This window comes from Eubalaena glacialis, chromosome 3, assembly GCF_028564815.1.
Source record: "Eubalaena glacialis isolate mEubGla1 chromosome 3, mEubGla1.1.hap2.+ XY, whole genome shotgun sequence".
NCBI lineage: Eukaryota > Metazoa > Chordata > Mammalia > Artiodactyla > Balaenidae > Eubalaena > Eubalaena glacialis.
The window spans coordinates 106,234,891-106,262,380 of NC_083718.1; the positions used below are offsets into that span (position 1 = coordinate 106,234,891).

At 39.0% G+C, this 27,490-nt stretch overlaps 1 protein-coding gene across 6 annotated transcripts in view; it reads right to left on the bottom strand.

The window, feature by feature from the left end:
- CDC14A (cell division cycle 14A) overlaps positions 1-27,490 on the bottom strand; it is a 176,427-nt gene that overhangs the window by 28,679 nt on the left and 120,258 nt on the right. For all 6 annotated transcript variants that reach the window (XM_061186274.1, XM_061186272.1, XM_061186273.1 and 3 more), the window contains 2 exons: positions 22,550-22,688; positions 7,025-7,184 (listed from right to left, as the gene is read on the bottom strand). In XM_061186274.1, the coding sequence (XP_061042257.1) occupies positions 7,025-7,184; positions 22,550-22,688 (299 nt within the window). The remainder of the gene's footprint in view (positions 1-7,024; positions 7,185-22,549; positions 22,689-27,490) is intronic.

A 27,490-nucleotide genomic window follows, 5' to 3' on the forward strand; every position in this document is an offset into this window, starting at 1 on the left:
CTGTCTCCCCTTATTTTATTTCTGTGGCTATTGTAAGAAGTTTTAGCCATTTTTAGGACTAAGAATATAAAACATATGAGTTATAAGATTCTTAGTAAATGATTAACAGCCTTCAAACTCTTGACAAAAATAGTTATATACAATGTTATTCAAAACACATTTAAATTACAAAATTAAGAAACAAAAAGCCCCACACACCTATGGTCAATTAAACTTTGACAAAGGAGGCAAGAATATACAATGGGAAAGAGAGAGTCTCTTCAGCAAGTGGTGTTGGAAAAGTTGGATAGCCGCATGTAAATCAATGAACACACCCTCTCACCACACACAAAAATAAACTCAAAATGGCTTAAAGACTTAAACATAAGACAGGACACCATAAAACTCCTAGAAGAGATCATAGGCAAAACATTCTCTGGCAGACATCATACCAATGTTTTCTTTTATCAGTCTCCCAAGGCAACAGAAATAAAAACAAAAATAAACAAGTGGGACCTAATCAAACTTACAAGCTTTTGCACAGCAAAGGAAACCATAAAAAGAAAAGACAACCTACAGAATGGGAGAAAACATTTGCAAATGATGCACCCAACACGGGCTTAATTTCCAAAATACACAGCTCATACAACTCAACAACAACAAAACAAACAACCCAATCAAAATATGGGCAGAAGACCTAAATAGACATTCCTCCAAAGAAGAAATACAGATGGCCAATAGGCACAGGAAAAGGTACTCAACATCACTAATTATTAGAGAAATGCAAATCAAAACTACAATGAGGTTCCACCTCACACTGGTCAGAATGACCATCATTAAAAAGTCTACAAATAACAAATGCTAGAGAGGATGTGGAGAAAAGGGAACCCTCCTACACTGCTGGTGGGAATGTAAGCTGGTGCAGCCACTGTGGAAAACAGTATGGAGGTTCCTCAGAAAACTAAAAATAGAATTACCATATGATCCAGCAATCCCACTCCTGGGCATATATCAACAAAACTATAATTCAAAAAGATACATGCACCCCTATGTTCATAGCAGCACTATTCACAATAGCCAAGACATGGAAACAACCTAGATGTCCATCAACAGATGAATGAATAAAGAAAATGTGGTACATATATACAGTGGAATACTACTCAGTCATAAAAAAGAACAAAATAATGCCATTTGCAGCAACATGGATGCAACTAGAGATTATCACACTAAATGAAGTAAGTCAGAAAGAGAAAGACAAATACCATATGATATCACTTATGTGTGGAATCTAAAATGTGACACAAATGAACCTATCTATGAAACAGAAACAGACTCACAGACATAGAGAACAGACTGGTGGTTGCCAAGTGGGAGGGGGTTGGGGGAGGGATGGAATGGGAGGTTGGGGTTAGCAGATGCAAACTTTTATATATAGAATGGATAAACAACGAGGTCCTACTGTATAGCACAGGGAACTATATTCAATATCCTATGATAAACCATAATAGAAAAGAATATTAAAAAAAAGAATGTATATATATATATATATATATATATATATATATATATATATATAACTGAATCACTTTGCTGTACAGCAGAAATTAACACAACATTGTAAATCAACTATACTTCAATAAAAAATATTTTTTAAAAAAGAAAAAAAAACTATATAGAAGAGGACTTTGGTCTCCTGGAATACTGAATAAGACATGCAGACAGGAATATAACCAACCCCTGTATTTATTAGGGCACTTATAACATATACTAGGTCACAAGCACCTGTGTGGGGAAAAGTATATTAGAAAATAGAGCTCCATTTGTCATGAGGCATAAATCAATCCCAAGAACTGGTGGACCTAGGGCAGTTTGAAGATGTTTCTCATCAGGTACTGTTACACCACATTCTTTATACCAAATTCATTCCTCATGATGACGAACGATGAACAAAGTCACAAACGATAAATGCCGAGAATCTAATCCAGGCCTCCGTGTGCTCTTGGGCTCCAGCCCCTTTCCCCAGAGTCCCAGTACAGCCCCCCTCTTGCTCACAGCTACTCTGGAAGCAGCAGATCCCCTGAAGCAAAGCCACACGATTGCCGGCAATGGTGAAGAAGCCTAGTTCAGGGAAGACCCTGATATCTTGGCTCCCCCAAGGACAGGGGTCTGTTCTCAGACCCCCTGTCGCCCTCTGGAGGGTCTGAGCATCAGTGCGTTTTCTTTTGGATACAAGCCTGCCCTACAGACAGGAAAATAAGAGCCAACTAAAACACATAAAGAAGGAGCATTTTTAAAGATATTGTTATTTATAGGTGATGGTCTAGCTAAAGAACAAATAATAGCATAAAATATGAAGATGTATTTTATTCCACCAGTTGTTCTCTATATGCAGACAAGATGAAAACCAAAATCAAATAAATTAAATTGTGCCCATAGATTTCAGTTGGATAAATTACTGACCAACACATTAATAAAATGATAACAGAGAAAACTACTAGGGAGGCCGTTGTGTATGCCATTAAGAAAAGATCTTTTAGATGAAATATAGCACACTATGGAATAAAGATGGCAGAGTTATAACAGAAAAATGACATAAAAGGAGAGTTTGAAATAGAAACAAGTAAAAATAGAAGTCTAAGGACTGAAAGAAAAAGACAAAAATGGAATTTTCAGCAGATTTAAATGATTTGGCAAGGAAAAATGACTGGGTCATCTCTAAAATTCTTTTCACCTCTCAGATGTTAAACCTATGAGATGTAAAAGTTGGGGAAAGGCAAAGAGGTCATCTTCATAAGTTGTTTCTGATCAATAAAAAGTTTGGATTTATCAGAGCCCCCCAAATTCGTCTTCTCTTCCTTCTCCCTGCCACTGGTTCAGACCTCTGTCACCTGGACCACTGCCTCATGACCAACTCCCTGGCCTTCCACCCCCGGCCACACACAGACACCAGCACCCCTTCCACAGCACAGCCAGGGTGAGCTCCTCCAAGGGTGAATCTGGTACTGTCACTCCCCTTACTGATAGCCTCTGGTGGATCCCAGCGGCTTTCAGATTGGACCTGGAATGCCTTAGTGGGCCTAAGAGTGGAAAGAAAGGTGCTTAAAAGTAGGGCCTTAGAGATTTAATTTGTACTTCATAGATTTTTTTTTAAGATGTACCCTGCTCATGGGCAAAGGATTTTATGAATCATGGTAACTCAATGATGTAATTAAAACACCACACTCTTATTTACCTGATTGTCAATTAATGTGAACGTGGCTAAACCTCAGCAGCACCTGTTTCTAATTAATGTCTCTAACTCAAGAGTACACACTGACTGGTGTGCTAATACTGGACTATCATCCTAGAGGAGGAAAAGGATAAAAACGATTGCAATTCCAGGAGAAATTTATTAGGACACGTTGGCTAAGGTTATGTCCAAAATGACTGTATGCAATGTACTAGAGCCACAAAGAGGACCCAGTGGAGAGGCAGCATAGTACAGTGAGAGGCCTCAGGGTCGGGGGCCAACTCTGGAGCCAGAGTGCCTGGGTTCAAATGACAACTCCACTCTGTACTTTGTGATCTTGGGCAGGCAGCTTAACTTCCTCTGCCTCAGTTATGTCATCTGTGAAATGGACCTAGTAAAGGTGCCTATTTCATACAGCTCTTCTAAGTCCTAAAATTAATCCATGTAATAAAGTGCTTAGGACAGTGCCGGGCACATAGTAGGTGCTATTTAGGTTGTTGTTGTTGCCCTGTAAGCTCCTCATTTAACTCCTTATACATCTGGCACTTTAAATAAAGTGCATTAGATTCCATTTAAAGCCATTTTTTAATAACCCCAATACAGAATGGATCCTAAGGCCACTCAATGTCAAAATGAGCACTTATTGCTGGTACTATTTTATATTTGAGCATATGCTACCCTTGGATAGCTTGGATTATTACCAGTTTCATGTCTGTATTCTCGTTTGTTTTCTGTGAAACTGTCAGTCTTCATTCATTCAGGTAATATTTACGAAGGCCCTGTGGGCTAGGAATAGACTTATGATGAGGGCAGATAGAAGCCTCCATCCTTACAAAGCGTACTGCCCAGCAAGGAAGGCGAGGTAAGGACCATGGAGGAAAAGGACAGTGCAAGGCAGGGGCATGAAGCAGGGAGCCCACTCCAGACCCACAGGATGGGCTGTGTACATTTCATAGTTCCTAGCCCAGCGCTGAAGACCAGGTTCAATAAAGGAAAAGCCTCTATTTTTAAAAGATTTCTCATAACTCTAAGTGGGTGAAGAGAATTCATTAAAGCCACAACCTACTCCATTACCATGGCCTGAATCATTCTGGTTCATACTTTTGATTATTTTCCTTTTACCCACCCCATAAGCACTGAAAAACTATACATTCAAGCTCCCCAAATCAGGTAACTATGGAGCTTCCCAAGTTTCCTAATAGCCAATCACAGGAAAATTCCTGTAGGCTTAGAAATCAAAAAATAATTTGCTATCTCTGCTTTTAATTTGACTTTTAAAAAAAACTACCTCTGGGGCTTCCCTGGTGGCGCAGTGGTTGAGAATCTGCCTGCCAATGCAGGGGACACGGGTTCGAGCCCTGGTCTGGGAAGATCCCACATGCCGCGGAGCAATTAGGCCCGTGAGCCACAATTACTGAGCCTGCGCGTCTGGAGCCTGTACTCCGCAACAAGAGAGGCCGCGATAACGAGAGGCCCGCGCACCGCGATGAAGAGTGGCCCCCACTTGCCGCAACTGAAGAAGGCCCTCGCACAGAAACGAAGACCAAACACAGCCATAAATAAAAATAAAATAAATAAACCCAAAAAGTTTAAAAACAAAAAAACAAAAAAAAACTACCTCTAGAAGAACACTGGCTTTTTGCACTTTCTCTGTATATAAACTAAATAAATCCAGAATTTCCATGGGCTTCTATCCTGAACATTGGTATAGAACTTGAAACATTAAAACCCTTGCAGCATTCTTGACGTATTTTCCCAATTGGAATTCACAAGAATGATAAAGAAATCACTAACTCTGTTACACTCACTTGAGTAAACTAACTCCCCATATTCATGGAGACAGCACCAGATAAGCATGGCAATAAAAAGGCTCAGAATCAGAAGAGGTACTTGCACAAAGCATCACCTAACTATAAAGTCGTCCAAAACCCATAGATATGTCACTGTCTACAATCTTAACCACACCATCATTCTCTAGTATTTCTGAACTCTTTCATTTCTGTCCTCTAATTTCAAAAGTAACAGCACTTCTGAATGAGAGCAAAGTAATTAATTTGGGGTGTGGGAAATAGGAAGGAGGTAAAACAGCCAATATCTGAATATATGCTCATATTTAAAACTGACTTATTTTAAATTTCAATCATATTGCATTCATCACCCTTCCAGTGATAAATAAATGTTAATCAGTCTCAAGTTCAACAAATTGGGATCTAAAAAAGTATGAGAATGAAATGTTCTAACTACCAGATGTTAATTTAATACAGATTATGATATAAACAGCATTATGTTCCTGCAAGATAAATATATTTCTCAGATAGATGGATGGGTTTCGCATGTGCCTCTTCAGAGGTCATAACTCAAAAGCCTTATTTACTTGAACTCAAACCTGGGGAGGAAATGCTGACCAGAGCAACAAAGTGTTCTTGTTTAGCTACATTATCTCATTAAAATGTCAGATCCTTTTTGTTTGCTTTGAAAAGGCCAAACCATAACACAGAGACAAGAAAAGGTCTACAAAGGCTCTGAACATCAACACGACCTTGGCCAATAAGATTTACGCTTGGTCAGGACAGATGACGCAAACCAATAAACTTAGCCACTTCATCAGTGGCTGTCCTGGAGAACATACCACAGAGTTGAAAACTCAGTTCCTCCAGCAGTCCCCATCCTTCCTCCTGAAGAAAACACTCCCTATCTCCACTCCTGTTATCTTTCCTGGTGAAAAAATGTCTGTTTGGGATGCCAATTGTTGACCTAACAGAGCTATGATGCATTCTTTCCATCCTTGAGGGCTAAGCTTGTTCAAGGCCCTTGTCCATGTCTAATGGGTCACTGCCTAATTGAATGTAAATCTACACTTGCTGCTTAAATATTTTAATAGCTTTTTTGCCCCTTTAGTGACATAAAAATATAAATATAAACTAGGTGCTTAGCTTCACCTCAGGCATATTGTGGTAGAAAGAGCTAAACTAGGAGTTAGACTACCAGCTCTTAAGGTGGCCCCACTACTTAAAAACTCTGTAACCTTGGGCAAGTAAAAAATTTTGTGCGACCCGGGTTTCTGATCCACACAAGAGAGGAAACTAGAACAAATTATTTCAAGGTTGCTTCTAGCTCCAAAAATGCCCATGATCTTAATTCTTAGTAAATCACTACCATTTTTATTCAGAGGTAGCAGGTGTAATAGAAAAAAATATGGATGTGAAATCAGATAGACCTGGACTGAATCATGTTTCTGACACTGAGATTAGAACTTCTCTAATATTCAATTTCCTTATTATAAAATAGAGATAATATTGCCTTACTCACCAGGTAGTTATGGAGATTAAATCAGATGTGTATGTCAATTGTTTAAAGTGGTTTGTTTATAATGGAGTCTCAATTTAAAAAAAAAAAAGTTGCCCCTGATTATGTTTTCAACTCTGGACTTACTTTAGAAATCATGAATTTGAGGCTTCAATGTACCACTTGTGGTATGTAATATCCAACTGTCCCATTAAGATTTTTCTTCTTGTTATCTATTTCCATTTTCAAAGAGAAAGTTTGCTTTTCTATTTCTTTTTTGTAAGTATTTTCCAAACCAAAGTAGACTCCTTTATAATTGTACTCCTTAAATTACAGCTTTTTTCTTTTTAAGGATAATTGCTTTCTTTGCTTTTATTATTGCCTTATAGTTGTTGACTCCATGCCTAAAAATTTAGTACTGCAGCATTCAGAGAAGAGATGTGGCTATGTTATATGTGTTCAATTGGGAAACAAAGAAATGCAGAACGTTAGTCTTAAGGAGACACAAAAATCTTCCTGGAAAAAACTCACCTCTCCAAATCTCTCCACGTTTTGTATTTTAGATAAGTTTCCACCAATAGACATATCATCCAAGCTAGAAAGAATTTTATTAATACTTCCTTCACTGGATGGTCTATTTTTCAGTTTGGATCGGAAAATGTCTCCTTGGACCCATAATGATGCCTGTTTTCTGTAAAAAGGAGAAAAAAACAAAACAATCTTTGAAATAAATGAGTATCACCTCCTCAAAAGTATGATATCTTATAGACAAAAAGATTAGCAGATAGACATTTGCAGATCAGACTAGAAAGATTATGAAGTCTTAAAGAAAAATAAAGTCATTTTCTGAATGCCAAAATAAATTATTTAAAGTTGTACAGATGAACTGGTTTGCAGGGCAGAAATTGAGACACAGATGTAGAGAACAACCGTATGGACACCAAGGGGGGAAAGCGGCGGGGGGGGGTGGTGGTGGTGTGATGAATTGGGGGATTGGGATTGACATGTATACACTGATGTGTATAAAATGGACGACTAATAAGAACCTGCTGTATAAAAAAATAAATAAAATAAAATTCAAAAAATAAATAAAGTTCTATATTAAATACAAAACCTTCTTCCAATATATGTCTATATAGCCCTACATGGGTTAACTATTAAGGTTCTCAGTGCTTAAAACAAATTCCACAGCCATAAAGATAGTGAGCCAATTTGTCTTTTAAACATGAATTTGAAATCTGTAATATAGTTCTCAAATAGCAATTTGATACATCTGTAAAAATAGCTGGAGTGAAATGGACTCAAAGATGTAGATGAATAAACTTAAGTTAGATGGAGATAGTACCTTAAAAAAGTACCAAACACCTAACTGTATGTGGTATCATGAAAAGCCATGAACATATAACTTTACAAACCCACTCTTATAACCTAAAAATAAGGTTTATAGCCTCAATTAGATGATCCTTTGGGAAAAGGAAAATGTATTTGACGTTCATCTATAAGCTTTCCTTTATTCAAACAAGACATATTTACAACTGTTTTCAAGGTTGTAAGAAAAGAACTTAAATGTGTAAGTAAAATGACAATCTGGGGCTACTATTTTTATTGATCGAGTCACCTTCATGTATTTCTTTTAAGATAAATTACCCCACAGAACAGTTTTTGTTCTGTACTATACCATACTGTACAGATTAGAATTCAACCAAAAACATTATTCTTCATCATAAGGAATACCAACATGCAATGAAATAATAGCATTATCAGGGAGATGCCACCAATAAGAACATAGATTTCTTTTGTAAAGCAGCAGGAAGACCGAGTAATACTTTCTCTCAAAGGTTCTACATATCACAGAAAATCCAGGTTAAAACATGAGGAGAAAAACAAATAACCCTCCCTGAAATGTACTGTCTCACTGAGCCCTCAGGAAAGGAATCCATCCTTCCTTTTAAACAGGAATCCGTCTTTCCTTTTAAACCATGTTTATTCTCAAATCAGAACTTTATTGTTTACAGTTTAAAATTGTGGAAAGTCTTGAAGAAGAGTTTATCCTTTAAATTACAGCAAAACTTTACATATGCAATCCCTCCAACCAAGCAAATCCATATCTAGGTATCACACTACAGAAATACACGCTTGTGTACAAGATACAAACATGCTTGTTACAATATTATTTATAATAGCAAAACAATGGAGACACCTTAATGGACAACAGCTTATTAAATTACAGTAGATCTATTCTGTGAAATATTATGTAGTCAGTAAAAAGCCTGGGATGGACTCACATGTGGTGACAGGGAAGAGTAGCCATGAAATAAAGCATTAGTGAATGAATAATATAAGTGACAGAGTGTGGAAAGTGTGATCTTGTTTTTAAAAAACAAAAACAAAAGGGAAAAAGGTTACAATTCACAGTTCACAGTTATTTAGAAGATTATATGCCAAAATATTAATGAGTTACCCTGAAGAACAGTGACAAAGGAAAATTTTGCTTTCTACTACATAATGTCTACACTTTTTTACTTTTTTTAAAAACAATGTGCTTTGTTTGCTTTTGGAAAAAAATAAATGATCTGAAAATAAATAAATAAAAATATAGCTCAAAGCAGAACAAAGGTATAGTAATTTTGAAAAGGAACTTTTAAAGTTGCTATCATAAAAGATAGCAGGCAGCACATGACTACACTGTGTTAACAAGAGCACCTTTAGAAGTCAGGAGAAGAAGTGCCCAAATGTTAACAGCATAGGGTAGAACTGAATGGTTGAGGGGCTTTCTTTATTTTAAATATAATATCCTACCCTACTTTCAAATAAGAAATTTTGTTTTTCTTTTACTTTTTGCTCATTTTTCAATATCTTCCAAATAAAGCAAAAGAGAAAAAGAAATACCTTTAGATATAATTTCTGAGACAGCCTGTATGGATACAGATATATAGATATAGATGTAGAGATAGATATGATACAGATATAGGTAGCCACTATAGATATAAAACGCTGTCCACATACAAGACTGACTTTTCTTTCCTAACACTGTTCTAAAATTGAAACTAGATTAAAGAATGTTTTTAAATACATTAAATTTTAAAATAAAAATTTGGTGGATTTTTAAATATATGAATAAAATTAAAATTCCAGAAATTCACACACACCAATTCACTAAGGAGTGTGGCAGTATCTACCTTCTATCATGGCAGATTTTTTTTTTTTGCTTCTTGGAAGCGAACTACTGAGGAGTGTTTCCTGAGCTTAGGATACATAAGTTGATGAGGTAATTTTTCTATACCAGTTGTAAAAATATGTATTCAGGGCTTCCCTGGTGGCGCAGTGGTTGAGAATCTGCCTGCCAATGCAGGGGACGCGGGTTCGAGCCCTGGTCTGGGAAGATCCCACATGTCGCGGAGCAACTAAGCCCGTGAGCCACAACTACTGAGCCTGCGCGTCTGGAGCCTGTGCTCCGCAACGAGAGGCCGCGACAGTGAGAGGCCCGCGCACCGCGATGAAGAGTGGCCCCCGCTTGCCGCAACTAGAGAAAGCCCTCACACAGAAACGAAGACCCAACACAGCCAAAAATAAATAAATAAATAAAAATAATATGTATTCAAAACAAACTCTTCTTAACTTTTTCTCCCTTTGTGGAAATCTTCATAAAACCATGGAATAGCCTTCCTGATACTTTGTATCTTCAAAAATTCTTGCTTTAATTTTTTGCTCCTCCAAACTTTTTTCACTTACTGTTACATCTAGCATAACCTTTTATATGATGCTTGAATCTATATCCTTCCAGTAGTAGTAAACAAAAGCACAGTCCTTGGCACAGTATGGATACTTCAAAAAATAACTGTTAAATTTATAAATAATAGAGGTCTTGGACCTCTGGTCAAAACTCCCCAGTAATAAAGAACTACTTCTTCACAGGGAAAGAAAACTCAGCCCTGTCACAGATAATGAAAAAATCAGCTACATGAAACACACAGAAAGGACGGGGATAAACAGATAAGACAGAATTCCTGTCCCTCAAGAAATTCCCAGGTTAGTATGAGAAAAGTAAACAACTGAAATCCAATATTAAAGCTCTATGACCAAGATTTGCTTAGGAGCCTATGAGAAGGGGCCCTTAACTCAAACTGAAAGAATCAGACTGAAGTTGTCTGAGAATCAAGGTATTATCTAGAAAGATGAGCAGGGCTTAGCCAGCAAGAGTATTCCCCAACAAAAAAACAATGTGGGCTTGAAGAAACAGTGATATCAAAGAACACAGCATGTATGGAAAACCGTTGTTTGGCTTGGCTGAAGCCCTTCTGCTTCATAGGAGAGGAGACGGGAAGCAGCTCCTGGCAGGCTCTGCACACCAAGCTAAGGGGCTTACCTTAGATCTCAGAACTGAAGGAAAAACCCTGTAAGGATCTTTAGGTATAAGAAACATGAAGAGGGAACAGAAGCTGAGAAGCTGGAGGCCCAAGAGGATAAATTGAAAAAAATTCTAATTCCAAAATGTTGTAAACTTGCTGCCAACCTAAAGATGAAGATGACAACATGACACCTTTCACTTGCTCAGTTTAAAAGACTCAATCTGTCCCATCACTGGAAAGACTTGATTTAAACCTGAATATACAGATGATAAGGTGTCAAAGTTGATTTGTGTGTTGCTAAGCGATGCTGTACTCAAGTGCTCCTTAAGAAAAAGCAGCACTTCACGCAAATACCTTTTTTAATGACAGTGGAAACCACGCTAGCTTTTATTGTGGTGTCTATTACTCCTTAAAAGCCTCATCTCAAACAGAAGAAGTAAAACATGTATTTTTAAGTATTCAGCATTTAAAAATCAAATCCTGTGAAGCTAACACACCAACTCAAAGTAAATCTCCCAGTAAAGTAGTGCATTTTCTAAGAGAGCGTGACATAATTGACCCTCTACCAAAAAAGAACAAGTGCTTTGAAGTTACTTTGAACAGAGTCTTGTTGAGAAAAGTAGCCAGTGCTAGGGTCATTATTTTTGGCCATGTCCTGGCCCTAGGTTAGTCAGGTTTGGGCTAGCCAAGCCTGGGACATAAGAAAAAAACTAATTAACTTGGCCTCCTTACGAGCCAAGTCATAGCTAATTCTGATATAAAACCTTCATGAGTCTTTAAAATAAAAAAACAAAAACTGCTTTTAAAATTCCTCTAAAGAAAGTCAGGTCAGTTGCATTGTTACAGATATTCCTGGTTTTGAATTCAGAACACAGTGGCAGCCACAGTGCAGCTTCTTCTGTTTGTGGCTGACCTCTTCTCTCTCACTTTCCTGACTGTAACCGAATCCCATCTCCACACCATCCTAACTCTTCCTCTTCATCACTTCTTCCATCCTCGACACATATTTTTCTAGTAGGACCTAATCCTGACCCCAGTGTCCATCCAAAGCCACCATTTGGTCATTTCATATAGAAACCCAACCAACTTTCTACCTCGACCTAGGCCTCCTCTAGCTGTGACTTGAGCCCCAATCTGCCCTGTGTGCCTCCTTCCACTGCCCCTGGGCTCTTACGGAAACAGAGTAGTTCCTGGTTTAAAGAATTGGGTTAATGAAATGGTCTAACCTGATACCAAAGGAAGACAGACTAGACAGCAGTACCCAAGATTCGGGGGGTGGGAAGGAGACAGGTATTCAAGGAGTTCTACTCTTACTTTGGAGAGTAAGAATGGAAGATTTAATAGGAAGATGCTTAGAAAGAATTTAAGAGGGTGTAGGGGAAAGTTCTTGATTCTGAAATACACAAGGAGAGAAAAAAATGACTTAGGGAATTCCCAAAAAGATTCAACGAGATAATTCTCATTTAGGGATAGAACCCCACAATTAGGAGCTAGATCACTGGTATCTACCAAAGTACAAACTTTATAAGTAAACCTAATGCTTTATGGCTTACATTTTGTTTTTCCAACTCTAACCCTTTTACACAGGAAACAGAGAACTAGCATTATTCAGTCAACAAATAAAACATATTTTAATAAGAAAAAAAAGGAAACAAAACAAAAACGATTCAATCTTCTATCTTCAGTAACTGATATGAGTATTTCAAGATAAATTTCTGATGCCATCATTGCCAAAAATTCTTACATATACCTTATCCTTTTTACTTAGACCCATATTAGAATTTTATTTTTGCTTAGCCAGTAGATTCAATGCCAACTGAGAGTCAATAAATGGATCAAATTATGCAACAGTAAATACTGAAAAGCAATATAACTGAGTGTTACTGCAAAACTATGACTGTCAGATAAACAGTACAAACTCAAACCTATGCAATGTGCTTGTTAGTTTAATAAACAAATCACAATATTGTCTATTATTATTTTAAATTATTTTGTTCACAATATTTCAAACTTTAAGTACTGTATTTTAGGAAAGACAAGTTCTTAAATCTTCAAAAAAGATTATTAAAAAAATTTAATCCATATTTCTTGACCTAGCCCATGTATCTTAAAAAAATACTATAAATAAATTATAATTTAAAACTCAAGCGGTTATTGTTAGACATTTTTAAGCACTTTTCCATTTTCTTGAACAGGTTTTCTTCATCTTATTTTTAGTAATTTCCTGAAATAAAAACCAATGGTTGAACTATTAATTTCTATCGTTGTTCAATCCAATTGTGAAACTAACCAAATGCCATAAGCACCAAACTAAATGTTGTATAAGCTGATATCTACAAGTAAAAATGAGCCACAGACTCTTGTTACACAATATGGTTGGTGGTCCAGCAGCATAGTTATCACCTGGGAGCTTGCTGGAAAGTGCATTTCACAAAATTCCCAAATGAATGTTACACACTTTAATATCTGAGAAGTACTGCAGATAACCGAAGGCTTATAACTAAATTACAATGCTGAAAAATATCAAACTTACTGGAAGTTGATGAAAATATCTATGATAATAAAGCAGAATGGGGCAATTTCTGATTTATGGATTTAGGAACAAAAGAGTTCAGCCACAACATTGCTTTCTTAAAGATAACTTCATTCAAAGTGGAAGCTCTACTTTGCAAATACAGAACTCCCTGCAGAATCCAGACTTAAGCTCTGAGTTCTTACTGCCTCAGGAGGATTTTAAAAAATAAAAACAATAACAACATCATATCAGTTCCCATAAGTAAAGGATCTCTGTGAGCTGAAAGTCCCCATGGGAACTGCATACCTGTGCCTCAAGGATCCCTTTCTAATGAATGAAAGCTTCAATGGATCATGATCCAGAGGTCAGCATAGTATCACACAGTGAATATCCAATAAAACAAATCATAAAAGCAGCCTGATCCCATCTATATACTATATATATTCTACAGGCTCTCTCTGAGAAGGATGAGTTTAGACTTGGCTCAGTAATAAAAGAGGCATGTTTGTGCAGCATTTTAAGAACTTTGAGGATATTTGGTAGAAGACATATTTTGGGTGCAGAATGGTATTTTTAGCTTAAGAATATGAACGTTAAGTAGAAGAAAAACACCTGATGGTTGTTTTGCAAATAGCTTTATTTATATCCTAGAAAAAAATTTAAATATAAAATTTCAGTCCGTAACAAAAGGGATGTCTTGATCTGCCAATACATAAATTCATCAGCTCACAAGGATGTTAATAAACATCTCTCTTACTGCTGGTGACATTAAGAGGAAGATTTCTTCACGGCATAGAAGTCAACACCTGGGTACATTTTGGTGTTCAAGGACTAGCGCGATGTGATGAACCAGCTTTCCTAAAGTCACAGATTTAGAATTAACATTATCTAAAAAGCATTGACTGGATTTTTCACTTCTGAAAGAATACAATCCCTCTAACTTGTTCAGTCATTTTCGACAGATGAAAACCTATTAGAAAACTTTTGAATCCTCTTTCTTTCCTAATGAACCTGTTACTTATTCATGCTTCTACGTCATCACTGACATCACGCTCTTCATTTCTCATATCATTAGTCAGTCTTCAAAGCCTGAGATGTATTTCCTTGAAATGCCCTGGTGCCCATCTCTAATTCTTCGGTCTAACTTCCAGCCCCTTTGACAAGTCCCCGTCCCCTAGATTTTAGTAGTAGTCTCCTTTTTAGCCTCTCTGACTCCAATCTCCCTCCATTCGATTCATCTTATACATTGTTGCAGCCCAATCTTCCTTAAATAACATGTCAATCATGCAACTCTACTACATCAAATACTCCAAAGTAGAAATATGATGAATAAGAGAAGTCTGGAATATACATGTTCAAATTAGGATCTGTGTATCTTACTGTACACATTTACTGACTATCTACACAAATGTATACAATGTACACAGATGTATTAGTTTCTTCTCTGAACAAAGCTGCTATCACAAATTACCACAAGCTTAGTGGCTTAGAAGAACACGTATTTACTTTCATACAGTTGTGGAGGTCAGGAGTCCATCATCAGCTTCACTGAGCTAAAGTCAAATTGTTGGCAGGGTTGGTTCGTTCTGGAGACTATGAAGGGAGAATCTGTTTCTTTGCCTTTTTCAGCCGCCAGTGGCTGCCCATACTCCTTGGTGTATGGTCCCGTCCTCCAGCTTCAATCCAAACTCTGTTTCTATCATCACATCACCTTCTTGTCTATTTGACTCCTCCTGTGTCCCTGTGATTACACTGAACCCACCAGAATAATCCAGAATAATCTCTTCACTCCGAGATCCTTTACTTGATCATATTTGCAAACTCCCCATTTATAAGATCAAGTGGGATTTATTCCAGAGATGTAAGCCTCATTCAATATTTTTAAAAAATCAGTGTAATCCACCATATTAACAGGCTAAAGAAGAAAATCACATGATCATATCAATCAATGCAGAAAAAGCATTTGACAAAATTCAACACCTGCTCATAATAAGAACTCTCAGAAATACAGAAATAGAGGGGAACTTCCTCAACTTGATAAACCTACAATTAATATTTCATGGTGAATGCCTGGATATTTTCCCCCACCAAGACTGGGAACAAGGGAAGGATGTCTATTTTCACCACAATTATTCAAGTTCTAGCTGGTGCACCAAGGGAAAAAAAGGAAGTAAAAGACATAGAGATTGGAAAGGAAACAAAATTCTCCCTATTTGTAGATGACATGATTGTCTATGCAGCAATCCCCAGGAATTCACACACATTTCTTTCTCTCCCTCTCTCTTAAATTTCAGGATACAAAATAAGTATAGATAGAAAGTCAATTGTAGTTCTACGTATGAGCAATTAATACATGGACAATGAAATTTAAAAAACAGTATCATTTATAATCACTCAAAAAAATTGAAATACTTAGGTGTAAATCTAACAAAACAGGACTTATATGATGAAAGCTAAACAATGATGGTGAAAGAAATCAAAGAAGATATAAATAAATGAAAAGACATATTGTGTTTATGGATTAGAAGACTCAACAACAGTAAAGATGTCAATTCTCCCAAAACTGATATAGCGATTTAACACATTTGCATCAAAATTGCAGCATGATTTTTTTGTAGATGTGGACAAGATTATTCTAAAATTTATATGGAAAAGAAAAGAAACTGGCATTGCTAAGACAATTTTGTTAAAGAATGAAAAATGCGAGGAGTCATTCTTCTGTTAAGGCTCTCTATGTAAGTACAGTATCAAGAGAGTACAGCATTGGAGGAAGAATAGACACATACATCAATGGAACAGAATAAAGAACAAAGAAATATGCCCATCTAATTGTTGACAGAGATGTAAAAGTAATTCAATGGAGAAAAAATAACCTTTTCAACAAATGGTGCCAGAGCAACTGGACATCTATAGGCAAAAAAAAAATGAACCTTGACCTAAGTCTCACATCTTACACAAAAGTAACTCAAAAGGAGTCACAAACTTATGGGGATCTATGGCTAAGCAAAGAGAGCTTAGATTTGATACTAAAAGTATGATCTAAAAAAGGAAAAAACTGATAAATTGGACTTCATCAAAATTTAAAACTTTTGCTCTGTGAAAGATTCTATTAAGAGGATGAAAGACAAGTTACAGACTGAGAGAAAATATCTGCAAACCATTTATCAGACAAAGAACTAGTACCTAGAACATTAAAGAACTCTCAAAACTCAATAATAAGAAATCACTCAAAGAATAAACAAAAGATTTGAACAGATGCTTCACCAAAAAGTTATAGGGATGGCAAATAAGTACATGAAAAGTTGTTCATTGTTACTTACAATTACAATTTCAATGCAAACCAAACCCACAAAAATATACCATTACACACCTATCAGAATGGCTAAAAAAAAAAAATGCTGGCAAATATGAAGAGAAACTCTATCACTCAAACACTGCTGGTGAAAATGTAAAATGGTACAGCCACTCTGCAAAACAGTTTGACAGTTTCTTATAAAACTAAACACGTAAAAAAAAAAAAAAACCTAAACACATACCATACAATCCAGCAATTGCACTTTTGGGCACTTAACCCAGAGAAATGAAAACTTATGTTTGAACAAACCTGTACATGAACATTTATAGCATCTTTATTCATAATAGCTGAAAACTGGAAACAGTTCAGCTGTCCTTCAACAGGTGAATGGTTAACAAACAGCAGTACATTCATACCTTGGAATGCTACTCAGCCACAAAAAGGAACAATTATTGCTACATGCAACACCCTGGAGGAATCTCCAGAGAATTATACTAAGTGAAAAACACCAAGCCCAAAAGGTTACATGCTCTATAATTCCATATATATAACACTCTTGAAATGACAAAATATATAAAGGAAGAACAGATTGGCAGTTGTCAGGAGTCAAGGAGGGGATGTGGGCAGGGAGGAAGTGAGAGTAGCTATAAAAAGGCAATGTGAGGGATTCTTGCAGTGATGGAAATGTTATATCTTAACTGTATCAATGTCAATATCCTGATTGTGATATTATACTATAGTTTTGTTAGATGGTAGCATTAGGAGAAAGTGGGTAAAGGGTACACAAGAGTTCTTTCTGTCATTTCTTACAACTGCACGTTAATCTACAATTATTCCAAAGTAAAAATTTTAATTAAAAAAGTGTGTGTGTGTGTGTGTATGTGTGTGTGTATTATAGTTGGATCACTTCACTCCTCTGCTCAAAACCCTCTGCTGACTTTTCATCTCATGCAAAGAAAAGCCAAACTCCCACAAAGGCCTAGAAGGATGCCTGATCTGACCTTTTTCCTCTTGGCCTCATCTCCCTTGCTCTCCCCTTCAGCCATGGTGGCCTCAGGCACATTCCCACTCAGAGCCTCAGCAGTTGTTCCCTCAGAGGAAAACCCTCTTCTCCAAAACACCCATGATTTATTCTATCAGTTCTTCGAGATCTTTGCTCAAAAGTCTTCAATGAGCCCCACCACGACCACGCTATTTAAAACTGCCTTTTCTTCCTTCCCCTATTCGTCTGTGCTTCATTTTTCTGCATCACACCAATCACGGTCAGAGAAACTATATAATTTATGCATTTGTTTATTAACCACACAACCAATCTTCTTCTTCTTCCTCCCCTCCCCCTTCCCCCTCTCCTCCTCCTCCTCTTTCTTTTTCTTCCATCTCTATAGGTCAGAAATTACTCTTTCACTGCAGCTTCCCAGGTGCAAAGAACACTGCCTACCAGTGGCTTTCAACAAATAGTTGTTGAAGGAAGGAAGGAAGGAAATGAGGGAGAAAAGGAGGCATCCCTGCAATTTGGGACAAAAATGATACGGACAGTTATATAAAAGACCACTGAAAAAAACTTAAAACCAACAGAAAATTGTAACAGTAACGTTCAAGATGGAAAATTATTTTAAAGTTTTATCATTAGGCGCTTGTTAAAAGAAAGTAGAACCATAAATGAACCCTTTCCCTCTCTTCTTACGGTTTATATGTAATAGAGGAAGTAAACTTTTATCAGCCTATAGGAGCAACATGAGAAAGGTAAGAGAAAAAATCATTATTGGCATAAAATGTAGCTTGGAAGAAGGCTTGAGGTCATGTTTGGAATGGTTAGAGAAAGGCATGTTAAATAATCTTTCCCAGCAGGATGGTTAGAAAAAGTCAGGGAAGGAACCGAACAGAAGTGCTTGACCACCAGAGCCCCCCAGGCTCCCTGTGACCCAGCACCTCCTCCAGCAGACCACAGCACCACTCTGCAGAGGAGCGGAGACTACCTTGGTACCTCATGCTCCCCTGCTACCCACCTAAGCAAGTGGTCCCTCATCCCCTTGGTTACCATACCCCAGAAGTTGCTGGGTAGAAAGGCATCAGAGGGCTCGTACCCTCTGGCCTCTACTGATGACCCACCTGGCTCTAAAAGCTTTTCAGAACAAAACCCATCATGGCTCACATCCTGGTCTACCTTTGTCACACCAGACGATCAACCCTTCCAGGTAATCCAACATCAACCAGGTCCTTATTTCCAAATGACTCTCTCGTCCCCTAATTTCCCACCCCCTCAAATCCAATATTATCTTATACATAGATTCTTTGTAGAAAATAGAAAAGGAAATGCTTCACAACTTGTTTTATGAAGCCAGCATAACCCTGATACCAAAACTTAACCAAAGTATTACAAGAAAAGAAAATTACACACCAATGTCCTTCATGAATACAGACACACAAATCCTTAACAAATATTAGCATATCGAATCCAGCCATATGAAAAACTAATAGCACATCATGCACATCATAGATCCACATTCAAAAATCAGTGTAATTCACATTAGAAGATTATGATTATCTTGATAAATGTAGAAAAAAACTGACAAAATTCAATACCCATTATTAATAAAAATTCTCAAACTAAAAAAGAGAAGGTAATTTCCTCATTCAGATAAAGGTCATCTATGAAAACCCCACAGCTAACATCATACTTAACGATGAAAGACTGAATGCCTTCCCCCTAAGACTGAGAACAAGACAAGGATGTCCATTTTCACCACTTCTAACTAACACTGTAATGGAAATCTTAGCAATGAGAAAAAAGGAAAAAAAAAAAATTACTGGAACTAATGAATGAAAATAGTAAGGTTGCAGGATAAGAAGTTAATTTTTAAAAATCAGTTTCAGCAAAATTTTAAATTTTGCTCATTAAAAAACATACAGCACATACATCTGACAAAGAACTCATATCTAAAATATATATACAAATATTGAATCATTATGTTGTATACCTGAAACTAATATAATGTTATATGTTAATCATGCCTCAATTTAAAAAAACAAATCTCACTGAAAAGCAAAAGTGCTCTTGTAAAGCTGCCAGATACAACCTTAACTGCTTTTCCTAATATTAAATAATTTGTAGAATGGCAACACCAGCTCTGTATATAGTACTGTGAAAAATAGTGGTTTTATATTAACTTCAACACATATTTTTAATTAAAAAATAAAGAACTACCACAGAAAAAAATTTTTACTGGGCAAAGACTTGGGCCAAACACCTCACAAAGGAGATACATATATAAAAGGTGTTCAAGATCATGAGTCATCAGGAAAATACAAATTAAGATACTATTTCACACCAACCAGAACGGCTTTCCCCCACCAGTCATCCCCCTCCCCTGCTGCTGGTCTCTACTGTCATGTCCCTGTCAGAAATCATCTTGTATATAAACTTATACACTTGTTTATTGTATGCTCCTTCCAAGAGAAATACTGACACCCTGGGAGGAAAGGACCTCGTCTGTTGCATTCACTGCTGCACCCCCAGGATCAGGAGCATTGCCTGGCAGAGAGTGTGCACCTAACATACATCTGTTGAAAGAATGAACGTCACTAACACAATAAAGTATGTCTTCTGCCATGAGGTACATCAAGACATTGTCTCTTTTTTTTTTTAGTGAGTTGGTTTTTTTCTAATCTTTATTGGAGTATAATTGCTTCACAATACTGTGTTAGTTTCTGTTGTACAACAAATCAGCCATATGCATACATATGTCCCCATATCCCCTCCCTCTTGAGCCTCCCTCCCACCCTCCTTATCCCACCCCTCTAGGTCATCACAAAGCATGAAAAGACAGCCCTCAGAATGGGAGAAAAATATTTGCAAAAGACATAGTCTTGAAAAAGGAAAATAGGAGAGAAGGAGAAAACAAAAGAAGTGTACACAGTCAAGTAAAGCAAAATACTACCTCTGGTGCCACTTAGAGGCATAAAGTAAATTAGGCCATAGACCGATACCTAGAAGGAGGCAATCAAAAAAGCCTGTGAAAGCCCATGAGTAATGCAGACATTTCTCCATAGAAATGGCTCTATAGGAAATACTGCAAAATATAGAAGGTATAGTGCCTCAGATCGAGAACCTGCCTTCAGGAAGGTTCTGACCTAAACATTAGTAATAACTGATTTTAATATTTTGTTATATAAGGAAGTCATTCCTGTACCTCAGATTCACAGATAGTAGAAAACTACAGTACTGACTCACACCTAAGTAAATAACCTAAGTTTTGCCGCTTAAGTATCTATAAATGAAAAACTCCTCAACTTACAATGCCTTTGCCTCATAACCCTAATTTCTTCTGTTATTATTCTGAGACATGGCAGAGAGGGAAGGCAGAGTAGGGAGTAGGAAGGAGGAGTATGCAGGCATGAAGTGGGAGGGTTGTGGCATCTGGTGGCCTGAGACATCCAGGTGAATTTGACCAGTGGTGTTCTCAGGAAAATCTCACCTTGTGAACCGTACCTAGCAGAGAGCCAGGGGCAAGGTGAGTATTCGGTAGGTACCTAATGAATGAACATTCTTCCAAACAATGATTTTAAGAGGTGGCTTAAAGATCCAGGTTTAGGAATGTTTTTTGTTTTCTAACCCTAAGGCCATTTATTCAACTTTAGTAAATAATTAGTACAACAAGCCCCTGGCAGATACACAGCACAAAGTCCCAGGCTGTAGGCACACATAATGCAAAATAATGGAAACCACTGGCAGAGAATCTGACAAGAAGAAAGCTCTAAAATAATATAATTATTTTATTTGTATCTCAAAGGCCAAAAACCTAGGAACTTGTCTTCTTAATGATCCTGTTCTTGGGTATTTTTTCCTTGTGTATTCATTACACTTCCACCTCATTCTTTTAAGCTAAGGTATAACTGCACATGTTTCAGCGTGTCTTTTCCTATCACTTATTCCCTCTGGGATTGGCAACTAAAGTAACTGCTCGGTAGGCTCAAATCCTTTTATCCATTTCAGATGCTTAAAGCTTGCTTACAGCATCTTTCTACGAAATTCATGATCATTTGTTTCTCACCGACATAAAATGATTTAAATGGGAAAGGAATTATCTGGAAAAGAATGCTATTCCATATAGATCCACACCAGAATAAAAAGAAAAAAATTAAATTTCAGTATAAGACATCACCAATTGATTTTAGAGCTGGACCTAAATCAGCTAGTGCTAATTTCATCTCTTCGTTTTCTTAATGGGTAAATTAATGGTAATTTCTGAAATTTTAAGGGGAAATCAGAAAGGGTTAAACCTTACAGGTTAAACCTCTCCGCCTTGCGGGCTGGGGTTTGACAAGTAGTTAATGAATGAGTACGTGAACAGATGAAAGAAGGAATTTATAAGTATTTTTCTAAATAATGGCCATAAAGCTAGTTAGTGGTATAGCCAGGACTACCCAGTTTTCTTTATTTCTTCCTTGTTAACTCATAAGTTGCAGCTACATGAACAGCTTAGTTAGTTGTCAGAGGAGCGGCAATGTCATCGAAATCCCGGACTGACCTCTGTAGTGTGTTTTTTCTCATTCTGCTTTTAGATGTGCAAACAAAAAAAAAGAATGAAAAGTGCCAAGTGGGCTGACATAAGAAAATTGCACTGTAGCCAGATCACACATAGAAAATGACAGAAAAAAGGTAGGCAGAGATGGCTCTGTGATTTTCTTCTCACTCTCACCTGATCTAAGAAATATAAAAGGTACAAAGTTAGAATGCATTAGCTGTCAAATCAACAACGTTCCATTAGAGGTACAGCCTTCTCTAACAATGCAGCCATTTCACAACCACGGGCTTGACATAGTCCACAACCAGGGAACAAGCAGCAGAAATAATCAGGAACAAGAACATCATGTGATAATGCAGACACTATACTTACTCTTCCAGGAAGTGCTGCTGGGGTCCTATAATAGAGCCGGGCCGGCATATTCTGATCCAAGCAATTATTTCCGCGTGTGTAAACCTGTAGTGTTTCATGACATAACAGGCTATCAAGGTCCCTGTTCTTCCAAGACCAGCTGTAAAAGAGGGAAACACAACAAGAAATACAAAATACAGCAAATGCACCCACAAAAACACTGAAATTAAACCCTGTCCAGAAGTTGCTATGGTTTCAAATATAATACAAGATTTTTAAACCCAGGCAATAATGTAATGCTTTTTCATGATTGGGGCGGGGGTGTTGAAAGATAATTCTAACTCAAGAAATTTTTAAAAAATAGATCATATGATCAAAATAAACATATGTAAAAATATATATAAAAATCAGAGCAAGGATCTTGAAAATTATGGAGAGTTCAACCCCTGAGGGCCTTTGAGAATGACTGTCATTGTGAACATTGTTAAGACAATACTGGTTCCAGACAAGCACTTGCAAAATATCAGCTGTCAGGGACTTCCCTGGCGGTCCAGTGGTTAAGACTCCATGCTCCCAATGCAGGGGGGCCCAGGTTCGATCCCTGGTTGGGGAACTAAGATCCCACATTTCACCGCCACTAAGCCCACGTACCGCAACTAGAGAAGCCCGTGCACCACACCAAAGAGCCAGTTCGGCAAAAGTAAATAAATAAATTTTTTAAAATATATAAACTAACTTAAAAAAAAAATCAGCTGTCAGGTGTCCCCATGCTCCCCATCCTTAGCTCCAGCTCAGGCTGAGATGAACCTTCAGTTAACAGTTTGTGGACTTCCATGGTGGTGCAGTGGTTAAGAATCCACCTGCCAATGCAGGGGATATGGGTTCAAGCCCTGGCCCGGGAAGATCCCACATGCCGCAGAGCAACTAAGCCCGTGCACCACAACTACTGAGCCCACGTGCCACAACTACTGAAGCCCATGCGCCTAGAGCCTGTGCTCTGCAACAAGGGAAGCCACTGCAACAAGAAGCCTGCGCACTGCAACAAAGAGTAGCCCCTGCTCGCTGCAACTAGATAAAGCCCACACACAGCAAGACCCAATGCAACCAAAAAACAATTAATTAATTAATTAAAAAAAAAACACTTTGTGTGTGTGACTCTGAGTCAGTAGTGTAACTGATTATATTATCATGGTCATTTTTTTAAGCCTATTTAAATGGTGAGGGTTTTTTTAACTTATCGTAGAATAAGGAATTATAGAATCGAAGTAAGAAGACACCATAAGCATCATCAGGTCCCATTAGCTGCCTAACTCATGACTGTTTCAATACTATCTCCACCAGGTGGTCCTAACCTCTATGTAACTCCTTCAGAGACCAGGATTTCATTATTTCCTCAGCCAATAGGTATTGATGGAGCAGCTACTACCTGCCAGGTACTGTGCTAGAAGCTGAGGATAAGGCGATGAATAAAACAGACATGGTCCTGGCCCTTATGAGAGCACACAATCCACTAAGAACCAAGCCAATGGAAGTGCTCAAGTTTCCTTTCCTGAGGCTCTTACATTTTTTGGAAACTTTTGTGTCAACATATTTCTTATGTTGAACCCAATTTCTGTTATGTAGGAGAAATTAATACAATTAGAACTGATTTTCAAGGACATATTGGTTACTATCATGATCAAAATGTTCTTCAAAGTGTTTTTACAAATTGTGATTTTTTTTTTCTCTCTCCAGAGAAACAAAAGTGATAGGATGAAGATGGCGGTGTGGGAAGACGCAGACTTAGCGTCTCCCCACAATTAGGGCACCTGCTGGCCACCAGTGGGAGACTGTGACGCCCAAGGAGATGGGAGGAACCCCCAAGTGAACCAGTAGGACGTGTGGGGACTGAGGGGGGAGCAGAAGTGGAGGCCAGACAGGATCAGTGCCCCTGAGGCCAGGGAGATCAGGAGAGGCAGGCAGGAGGGACTCTCCAGGAAGAGCAGGAGAGAAGTGGAGGGCGATCGCCTGGCCCTCCAGGGAGCCTGCTGAGCTCCCAGGCCGGTACCCCCGCTCCAAAGCCCCATCAAGGCCACGTGGGTCCTGGGGCCATAAGAAGGAGGCTGGGGAGATCAGGAGAGGCAGGCGGGAGGAGGCATCTGGGAGGAGTGGGAGAGGTGCGGAGGGCAATTGCCCTGCCCACTCGGGCCTGGGGAGCCTGCTGAGCTCCTAGGCCGGTTCCCTGCACTCCAAGGCTGCCCCCACCCCACTGGGGGCATAGGGGGCATAGCCCTCCCAGACCGGAAGAGCAGGAGAGGAGAAAAGGGCGTCTGCCCCACCCACTGAGGCCCAGGAAGCCTGCTGGCCTCCCAGTTGAGGTCCCCTGCCCACTGAGACCAGGGGAGGGGGGCACGCCTGGGCCCCTTCTGTTCCTTGAGCCTAAGCCCCACCCCCCACAGCCTCCAGGGCCTTTTCCAGCCCTGTGGGTCCTGAGCATTGGCCCTACCCACCGCCCTAACCTTGCCCTTGCTTAGGCCCCACCCTCCACAGCCAAGGCCTTTTCCCCTTTTATTTATTTATTTTTCTTTTCCCTCCTCCTCTTTTTTACTATTGTGGTACTGATGTACCTTCCGGTTGTTGATTCATCTATATTTTTATTTTTATATTCTTTCTAACATATCTGTCAGTTTCCTAATCTAATTTTATTTTTTACTTTGTTATTGTTCTCTCTTTTTTTTTTTTTGCCATCCCATGCAACTTGCAGGATCTTGGTTCATGAGCCAGGGGTCAGGCCAAAGCTCCTGTGGTGGGAGCTCCAAGTCCGAACCACTGAACTAACAGAGAACCTCAGACCGCAGGGAATATTCATTGGAATGAGGTCTCACAAAGTTCCTCATCTCAGCACCAAGACCTAGCTCTACACAATAGCCTACAAACTCCAGTGTTGGAAGCCTCAGGCCAAACAACCAGTAAGACAGGAACACAATCCCACTCATAACAAAAAAAAAGAGACAGAAAAAAGGATGTCACAGATGAAGGAGCAAGGTAAAAACCTACAAGACCAAATAAATGAAGAGGAAATAGGAAATCTACCTGAAAAAGAATTCAGAGTAATGATAGTAAAGATGATCCAGAATCTAGGAAATAGAATGGAGGCATGGATTGAGAAAATACAAGAAATGTTTAACAAAGATCTAGAAGAACTAAAGAACAAACAAACAGAGATGAACAACACAATAACTGAAATGAAAAATACATGAGAAGGAATCAATAACAGAATAACTGAGGCAGAAGAACGAATAAGTGAGCTGGAAGACAAAATGATGGAAATAACTGCAAGGAGCAGAATAAAGAAAAAAGAATGAAAAGAATTGAAGACAATATCAGAGACCTCTGGAGCAACACTAAATGCACCAACATTCGAATTAGAGGAGTCCCAGAAGAAGAAGAGAAAAAGAAAGGGTCTGAGAAAATATTTGAAGAGATTATAGTCGAAAATGTCCCTAACATGGGAAGGGAAATAGTCACTCAAGTCCAGGAAGCACAGAGAGTCCCATACAGGATAAACCCTAGGAAAAACACACCAAGACACATACTAATCAAACTAATAAAAATTAAATTCAAAGAAAAAATATTAAAAGCAGAAAGGGAAAAACAAAAAATAGCACACAACGGAATCCCCATAAGGTTATCAACCGATTTTTCAGAGGAAACTCTGCAGGCCAGAAGGCAGTGGCAGAACATACTTAAGGAGAATGAGGAGAGGAGCTTCAAGATGGCGGAAGAGTAAGACATGGAGATCACCTTCCTCCCCCCAAATACACCAGAAATACATCTACATGTGGAACATCTCCTACAGAATACCTACTGAACGCTGGCAGAAGACCTCAGACCTCCCAAAAGGCAAGAAACGCCCCCACCTAACTGGGTAGGGCAAAAGAAAAAAGAAAAACCAAAGACAAAATAATAGGGATGGGACCTACACCAGTGGGAGGGAGCTGTGAAGGAGGAAAGGTTTCCACACACTAAGAAGCCCCTTCGTGGGCGGAGACTGTGGGTGGTGGAGGGGAGAAGGTTCGGAGCCACGGAGGAGAGCGCAGCCACAGGGGTGCGGAGGGCAAAGCGGAGAGATTCCCGCACAGAGGATCAGTGGTGGCCAGCACTCACCAGCCCGAGAGGCTTGTCTGCTCACCCACTGGGGCGGGTGGGGGCTGGGAGCTGAGGCTCGGGCTTCGGAGGTCGGATCCCAGGAAGTGGACTGGGGTTGTCTGCGTGAACACAGCCGGAAGGGGGTTAGCGCGCCACAGCTAGCTGGGAGGGAGTGCAGGAAAAAGTCTGGGGCTGCCGAAGAGGCAAGAGACTTTTTCTTGACTCTTTGTTTCCTGGTGGGCGAGGGGAGGGGATTAAGAGCGCCGCTTAAAGTACCTCCAGAGACAGGCGTGAGCCGCGGCTATCAGCGTGGACCCCAGAGACGGGCATGAGACACTAAGGCTGCGGCTGCCGCCACCAAGAAGCCTGTGTACAAGCACAGGTCACTATCCACACCTCCCCTCCCAGGAGCCTGTGCAGCCCGCCACTGCCAGCATCCCGTGATCCAGGGACAACTTCCATGGGAGAACACACGGCACACCTCAGGCTGGTGCAACACCACACTGGCCTATGCAGCTGCAGGCTCGCCCCGCAGTCCGTAGCCCTCCCTGCCCCTGGCCTGAGTGAGCCAGAGCTCCCGAAGCAGCTGCTCCTTTAACCCTGTCCTGTCTGAGCGAAGAACAGATGCCCTCAGGTGACCTACACGCAGAGGCGGGTCCATATCCAAAGCTGAACCCCAGGAGCTGTGTGAACAAAGAAGAGAAAGGGAAATTTCTCCCAGCAGCCTCAGGAGCAGTGGATTAAATCTCCACATTCAACTTGATGTACCTGCATCTGTGGAATACCTGAATAGACAACAAATCATCCCAAATTGAGGAGGTGGACATAGGAGCA